Source organism: Halichoerus grypus, chromosome 10 (genome assembly GCF_964656455.1).
Source record: "Halichoerus grypus chromosome 10, mHalGry1.hap1.1, whole genome shotgun sequence".
NCBI classification, from domain to species: domain Eukaryota; kingdom Metazoa; phylum Chordata; class Mammalia; order Carnivora; family Phocidae; genus Halichoerus; species Halichoerus grypus.
In genome coordinates this window covers 34,945,971-34,953,663 of record NC_135721.1, presented here as the reverse complement: position 1 = coordinate 34,953,663, position 7,693 = coordinate 34,945,971, and the positions used below count along the sequence as shown (strand labels likewise).

At 44.6% G+C, this 7,693-nt stretch overlaps 1 protein-coding gene across 1 annotated transcript; it reads left to right on the top strand.

Annotated features, from left to right (window-relative positions):
* Positions 1-5,202: 5,202 nt before the first annotated feature.
* Positions 5,203-7,153, top strand: MTLN (mitoregulin). Its single transcript, XM_036070988.2, has 2 exons — positions 5,203-5,574; positions 6,177-7,153. The coding sequence occupies exon 1, from the start codon at positions 5,263-5,265 to the stop codon at positions 5,431-5,433; it is 171 nt and encodes a 56-aa protein (XP_035926881.1). The 5' UTR covers positions 5,203-5,262; the 3' UTR covers positions 5,434-5,574; positions 6,177-7,153.
* The last annotated feature ends 540 nt before the right edge of the window (positions 7,154-7,693 follow it).

Here is a 7,693-nt window from a genome sequence, read left to right as displayed (position 1 = left end):
CTCGGGTTCTCACTGAGTCAGCTTCTTGCAGCCTCACAACAATCACAAATGCATCCCCTCAGCCAAGAGAAGGCCTTTCCCTTCCTTTCGTGCTTCTGTGTCTCAGGTCAGGTCCTAACAGCAAAGTCCATCGGAGGCCTTTCTTGACAACTCCCATCCTCCCAACCACAGTGAGGCTCTGCTGTGTTCCCTCAAGCATGGTACACAGTACTTTTTCATCTAAGCACTCACCCGTGTTTGTAATGCTGTATTTAATTGTGCAAGGATTTGATTGTTGTCATTCTCTCTTCTTGATAGGAGATCCTTGAGATTGGCTCCGCATGGAATATGTAGCACTAAATATCCGGCACATGGTACGCACTCAGGAAGTACATATTGGAATAATGAGTGAACTATAGATGACCACTTAGAATTATGAGGAGACAGGCTGGTCTTACTCGGAAGGATTTTTCTGTTCTTTCTGAAAGGATTATGAGAGGCCATTCTACTGTGCATGTCTCCAGAATTATAGACTAGGGAGGCTGACTTGCAGAAGTGCATTACAGCTCCTGCCAAAGAGAAGGATCAAGGCTCACCTTTCCCCACGGTATGGCTTTCATTCTTGCCTATGGACCAGGGAAGAAATGATTCTCACTTGGAAATCACACAACCAGGCACATTTACTCTGCTTGCCCACCTCGCCTAAGTCCCAGCCTCTTAGAGTGTATACTGGTGAAGGCAGGTGAGTGAGTTCAGCACAACACCCAACCACACAAGAATTTTTCTTCCCACTTCCAAAAACTCAGGGGAAGAGAATGGGAAACAAAGGGTCTGACGGTTAAAACTCTGGAAACAACAGGGCTGTGTGCTTGTGGCTTAGGGAAACAGACCCAGCCAGAGTTCTTCCGGATCCAGAGCTCAAGGACCTAAGGGGATGAATGTTCCATGTTAACCATGGCAAAGCTTCACCCCTTCTGGAGGCTTTAGGGTATAAAATGACTGCTTTGTTGCTTAGGGTCCTGGAGTTGCAGAGGAAATCAATTCCATTTATACACTTTAAATGATAATACTGTAAATGGCAAAACCTTTTCCCTGGGCAAGTACTTCAAACAGCAAACTGAACAATAGCAGTTAATGTATCATTCAGAGGACACTCATGTAATCAATTAACTCATTACACTTAACTATTCAGCCTCTTAATCCAAATTTAATCATCACCTCAAAGCTAGTTGACCATTATCAAGTCTACTAAAATGTCCCATTGAAATAATGAACCCTGGGGAAAAATACAGTCACAAGGCAGGGACACATTGACTCTAAAAAGGATTTAAAATCTTATATCCCTGCCTCCTTCCCAGCGCTCTATTCTCCCCTCTGGCCAGAGTTTGCTCCTGCTAAAAAAAAAAAGGGCATCTCTGGGACACCTGGGTGGCTCAGTTGGTTAAGCATCTGCCTTTGGCTCAGGTCATGATCCCAGGGTCCTGGGATCGGGTCCATCAGGCTCCTTGCTCAGCAAGGAGTCTGCTTCTCCCTCTGCCTCTGCTGCTCCCCCTGCTTGTGCTCTCTTTCTCTCTCTCTCTGACAAATAAATATAAAATCTTTAAAAACAAACAAAAGGGCATTTCTATGGTCTCTGCCAGCTCTAATCACCTATGGTTTTCCCATATTCAAGGCCTGATGTGCCTTGATGAGGGTAGCTTGGTGTTGGGTTTATTTTTAGCCCAAAGGCCACTTAGGGATGAGGTAAGAATTCCAAGTGAGATTCAAATTTGCAATAATACCAGTGGCTTGAGCACACAACTTCAGGCTGCCAAAACTGGATTTAAAAATGTCTTGGGGGGGGGGGCGCCTGGGTGGCTCAGTTGGTTAAGCGACTGCCTTCGGCTCAGGTCATGATGAGGGAGCCTGCTTCTCCCTCTGACCCTCCCCCCTCTCATGTGCTCTCTCTCTCTCTCATTCTCTCTGTCTCAAATAAATAAATAAAATCTTTAAAAAAAAATAAAATAAAATAAAAAATAAAAATGTCTTGGGGGGGGCGCCTGGATGGCTCAGTCATTAAGCGTCTGCCTTCGGCTCAGGTCATGATCCCAGAGTCCTGGAATCGAGCCCCGCATCGGGCTCCCTGTTCGGCGGGAAGCCTGCTTCTCCCTCTCCCACTCCCCCTGCTTGTGTTCCCTCTCTCACTGTGTCTCTCTCTGTCAAATAAATAAATAAAATCTTTAAAAAAAAAAATGTCTTAGGGGCACCTAGGTGGCTCAGTCAGTTAGGTATCCAACTCCTGATCTCAGTTCAGGTCTTGATCTCAAGGTCATGAATTTGAGCCCCACATTGGGTTCTGTGCTTGGCATGGAGCCTACTTAAAAAATATAAATAAAATAAATATGTCTTAGAGCTACTGAATCATACCCAGCTCTTCACTTTACAAATGAAAAAACTGAGATCCAAGGAAATTTCATTTCTTCTGATGATCCTACTTACCTTTCAAGATTCAGTTCAGACACACACATGTAAGACTTCCTTGACCACTCCTTGCTGTCATCAACCCCAAATATTTACTGACTGTGTGTTAGGTACCAGCCCCTACTGCAGGCACTTGGGATCCACCAGTATACAATTGAGACAAAAATCCCTGCCCTTGAGTAGCTTACATTGTGGCAGGGGACAGGCAATAAACAATAAGCGTAATAAATACAAATAAATACTGTAAATCCTAAAGTAGGTGGAAGGCTATAAATACTATGGAGGAGGAGAATAGAGCAGGGAAAAGGAGATCAGGAATGCCAGAGAGTGGGGGTTGGTTCATTTGTGATTTTTAAATAGTCATGTAGGTCTTGTTGAGAAGGTGGCAGGTGACAAGAACCTAAAAGGGGTGAGGAAGTTAGTTATAGAGGCACCTGGGAAAAGAGTGTGCCAGTCAGCGGTACGGCACACACAAAGGTTCTCTTTTATTTTTAAGATATTTATTTATTTGAGAGAGGGAGACAGAGTGTGTGTGTGTGTGTGTGTAATTGGGGGGAGGGGCAGAGGGGGAGAGACAGAGAATCCTCAAGCAGACTTTGCGCTGAGCGGGGAGCCCAACACAGGGCTCAATCCCAGGACCCTGAGATCATGACCTGAGATGAAATCAAGAGCCAGACGCCCAACCTACTGAGCCACCCAGGCGCCCCAGCACATGTAAATGTTCTTAGGTAGCAGCAGGCCTGGTGAGCACAAGAAACAATGAGCGCATTGGTGAGAGAAGTAAGGATTGGAGAGAAACTGATCATGCAGAGCTCTGTGGACCACTGCTGGGGCCTTGGTTTGAACAGAAGAGTGAGATGATCCAACGCCTGACCTCAAAGATTCACTCTGGCTGCTGCATTGAGAACAGAATGTGGTGGACAGATACAGAAGCACAGAAACCTGAAGGCGGCTATTGCAGGGACTTAGGTAGGACATGAGGGTAGCTTGGAACCAGTGGTAGCAGCAAGTGAGAAGTGGTTTAATTCTGGCCATATTTTGAAAATACAACCAACAGATTTGGTTGATAGATTAGATGGATTATAAGACAGAGTGTTTCTGAGGGTTTCATTCTTTTCTTAAGTCTAAGCTACATACTTAACTAAATTCCAATTCATCAGAATGTGTCGTAATTGTTTTTCCATCTTTGACTCTGCACCAATCTCTCTGAGGGCAGATGTGCTGTATTCACTTCTACATTCCCAATGCCTCCTGCAGCTTTCAATAAATATTTGCCAAATAAATGATCATGAAGCATGGTAGATGTGAATTCATACTGGAACCAATACTGTTTATCATCTCTCTGCCAAGATGTGTTCTACCTCAAGTATGAAAATCCATTTCCTAATATGAGGTCAGTTAGGCCCCAATCTAAGAGTTCAGGCTCCACATGCTGGTCTCTCTTTCCTGACTGTATTAGTTTTAAAACAACGCACATTTAGAATATCAGCTTTCCGTGGATTAGGAGTCCAGGCACACGGTCTTATTAGGTTCTCACAAGGCTACAATCAAGGCATTAGCCAGGCCGTGTGTGTTCTTACTTGGAGGGTGAACTGGGGGAGATTTCTGTTTCCAAGCTTATTCAGGTTGTCGGCAGTTAATTTCCTTGGACCATAGAACTGAAGGCTCCAGTTTTTTGCTGTTGGCTGGAGGCATCTTGCTGTTTCTAGAGGCCACCTGCAGTCCTTTGCTACATGACCTTCTTCAATATGTTCACTCACTTCATCAAGCCCACAAGGAGAGTCATCAGCCTGTTGAAAAGAAATGTTATATAGCATAAAGGAATCCCAGGAGTGACATCCCAGCACCTTTGCTTTATTCTATTAGTTCGAAGCAAGTCACAGATCAAGCCCACATTCAAGGAGAAGAAATTACACAAAGGCGTGAACACTGGGAAGTGGAAATCATCGGGGGCCACCTTAGGGTCTGTCCACCAGAATGACTTTTATCAGTAGAATTTTTTTACCATCCCAACAATTCTGACCCAGTGTTCATTCTGGCATAGCATGGCCCTCTAGACTTCACTGTCCAATATTGTAGACACTAGCCCCATATGTGACTGGTGTGATGGAAGAAGTGAACTCTGAACTTCTTTTAAAATTTTAATGAATTTAAATTAAATTTAAAAACTGATATTCAATTCAGTAATTGGAGAAATTTTTATGTGTCTTTGGAACAACCTGGCTATATGAATCTAATTTTTCAACAAACTTTTATGAAATCTAGATACTGATCAAGTATTTCCACTGAAAATTTAGTGTTCACATTGAGATATGCTGTTAATTATAAAATCACCAGATTTCAAACTTAGTATAAAAAAGAAATATCTCAATAATCATTTTATATTGATTACGTGTTGAAATGATAACATCCTGTATATATTGGGACAAAATATATTATTAAAATAATTTTCATCTGTTTTGTTTTTTTTTTAATGGGTTACCAGTAAATTGAGTTACATATGCGGCTCGCTGAGAGAAAATACAAAGAGGTGTTGAGCTTACAACGAGGTTGGAAAGGCACACCATCAAAGTTTGCTAATAAGGCAAGACAATATCTAACGCCAAACAATAATCACTGTGGCGGCTCAGAGGAGAGAAAGCCGGGGCCACCCACAGACTGGCCAGACTTCAGCAGAAGACGAGCCAGGCGCCCCCGAGCGTTTAGAGCGGCCGCGCCGCAGGACGCGCTGCGCACGCACCGCCGCGCGCTCCGCCCGGGAACGCGGGGCGCCATTTGACCCCGCCGCCGCGCCGTAGGTCGGGCTGCACGCCACCGGCTGCCATGGCGGACGTGTCCGAGCGGACGCTGCAGCTGTCTGTGCTGGTGGCCTTCGCGTCCGGAGTGCTGGTGGGCTGGCAGGCGAACCGGCTGCGGAGGCGCTACCTGGACTGGAGGAAGCGGAGGCTGCAGGACAAGCTGGCGATGACTCAGAAGAAGCTGGACCTGGCTTGAGACCCCGCGCTGTCGGCCCCCGCCGACCCCCGCGGACCCCGCGCGCCCACCTCGCCTCGCCCACGCGGGGGCCCCGGCCCGGCCCCGGCGTGAGCCGCGCTAGCCTCATCCGCCTGCCGCGCCTTGCTCTTTTTGGAGTCGGTGAGCAGTACTTACGGGGCGGAGAGTAAGGGGAGACGTTGGGGGCGGGCGAATATTTTGGGGCAGGAGCGCCTGTGGATGTTTCATAGGAGGTGACTTTCTCCCAAAGACACCAGGATTCTGAGGAGGTTTTGTTTTCTCCAGTAACTTGCAGTAGGTGTCCTCGTTCAGTTCACTGCGTGCCTTTAGTGGGAATGTCTTACCACGTGCAACATTGTTGCACCGTGACATTAAACTTCAAAAAGGAAAATACTGGAAAGAAGGAAAGGAAGAAAGAAAACGGACCGTGGAGATATTCTTGCCACCTCCTACCCCCTTATTCTTTTCGATAATATCCCTGGTAGACCATAGTACATCTTTGCGTTCATGGTTTGTAATCTCCAATCTGAATTCTTTGGTTGTTGGCAGCCTGGTAAAGTGGAAAGAGCAGTGGCCTGGAAGTTAGGAGCCTTACATCTAGTGGTAGCTTTATCATCAGAGCTGTGCAAATTGAATTATCTGTAACATCAAATCTAGTTCATAGTTTAACTCCACAATAGAATAATTTGGAAGTTAACGATTATATTATTCCTGATTGTTTTTCTCTTTTCTGTTTCCAACAGTTTGTCGAAGATGGATATAGAGCACTGGACAGATCTAATTTCTCCTTGCACTTTATGAGTCAATTTTATTTTTAAAATAAAAAAAAATTTTAAATATCTTTGAATCTTCTATCAAAAGGAAAGGAGTATCTTGCCTGCCAAGCAGTTTACTTCATCAAAAGATCTGGATTCTCAAAACTGATCTATTAGTGTTTTTGAGCAGTTACCTTCCTTCTTAAGGAATCTATGCCAGTTCCTTGGTACAACTGCGAAGCAGAGTTGGCCTCCTGACCATATGAATCCTTTTGGCCAACTGTTACTGGATCTGTTAGGAAAGCAAGGGGCTGTGTAAAAATAACTGAGTTAAGGGTGATGTATATGCCCCAAGTATAGAGTGATAACATACTCCAATTATTACTGGCAAAAATTTCACTTATATGTCATTATAGAATATATATTAAAGGAAAACCCTAACCCTCTTGACTAAAGCTTAGTGATAAATTCCAACTATTATCTAAAAATCAAGAGTAAGTGACTAAGTCCTTGGTTATTTTTTATTTGCAAGAGGTGTTTTCTATAACACTGTCCTTGCTCATAAAGATTAATTTTGTGTCTCAGCGCATTTAACAGCAGCTCCATATTAACATAAAAGTTAGAATAGTTGGGGTGCCTGGGTGGCTCAGTCGGTTAAGTGTCTGCCTTGGCTTGGGTTGTGGTCTGGGGTCCTGGGATTGAGCCCCGCATCGGGCTCCGCAGGGAGCCTGCTTCTCCCTCTCCCTGCCCCTCCCCCTGCTTGTGCGTGTGTGCGCATGCCCTCTCTCTGTCAAATAAATAGATAAATCTTTAAAGAGAAAAGTTAGAAAAGTTGTTTCCACACAAAGCCTTTTTTTCCCATTTTACTGGGAATGGGAGTCGCAACTCCTCATGATCCCAGTGCAGCTCTTTCTGCCCACAGGTCCTGTCCCTGTGCTTTAATAAAACCACCTTTTTGCACCGAAGACGTCTCAAGAATTCTTTATTATGCTTTATTACTTCCAATACTTGTTTTCATTCTGTGAATGCAAGGACTAAAATGTTGGTTCTTAGAGCTCATCCCATCTGGGCTGCAGTGTGCTTCTCAACCATATGAGAAGATAAAAGCCATTAAGTGGGAATTCCCTCATTATTCTTCCTCTCAGTAGCTCTATTGAGGGCAGAGGTTTTCAACAAGGCTGCACAATGTAATCATCTAGAGAGCTTTAAAAATACTGATCCCTGCGTGCTACTCCCCACAGATTTGGATTTATGTAGTTTGGGGTGTGCTTGGGCATTAGGATTTTTAAAGTTCTGCTGGTGATTGTGATGCTCAGCAGAGGTTGAAAACCACTGGTTTTGAGGCTTTATCTCATTAGCTTTTCTTTCTCAGAAGAGAATTCTGCATCCCACCTCCCCTCCCCATGCCAAGGACCTTCCTTGTTCTCTACTACACCATTTTTGTCTAGCATCTGCAGTTTCTCCCTGCTTTCCCTCTATTAACAAACATGCACGGGTTTTGACTT

What these genes read in the sequence shown, in the direction of transcription:
- MTLN (XM_036070988.2), top strand. Translation starts at nt 5,263, where the DNA reads ATGGCGGACGTGTCCGAGCGGACGCTGCAGCTGTCTGTGCTGGTGGCC.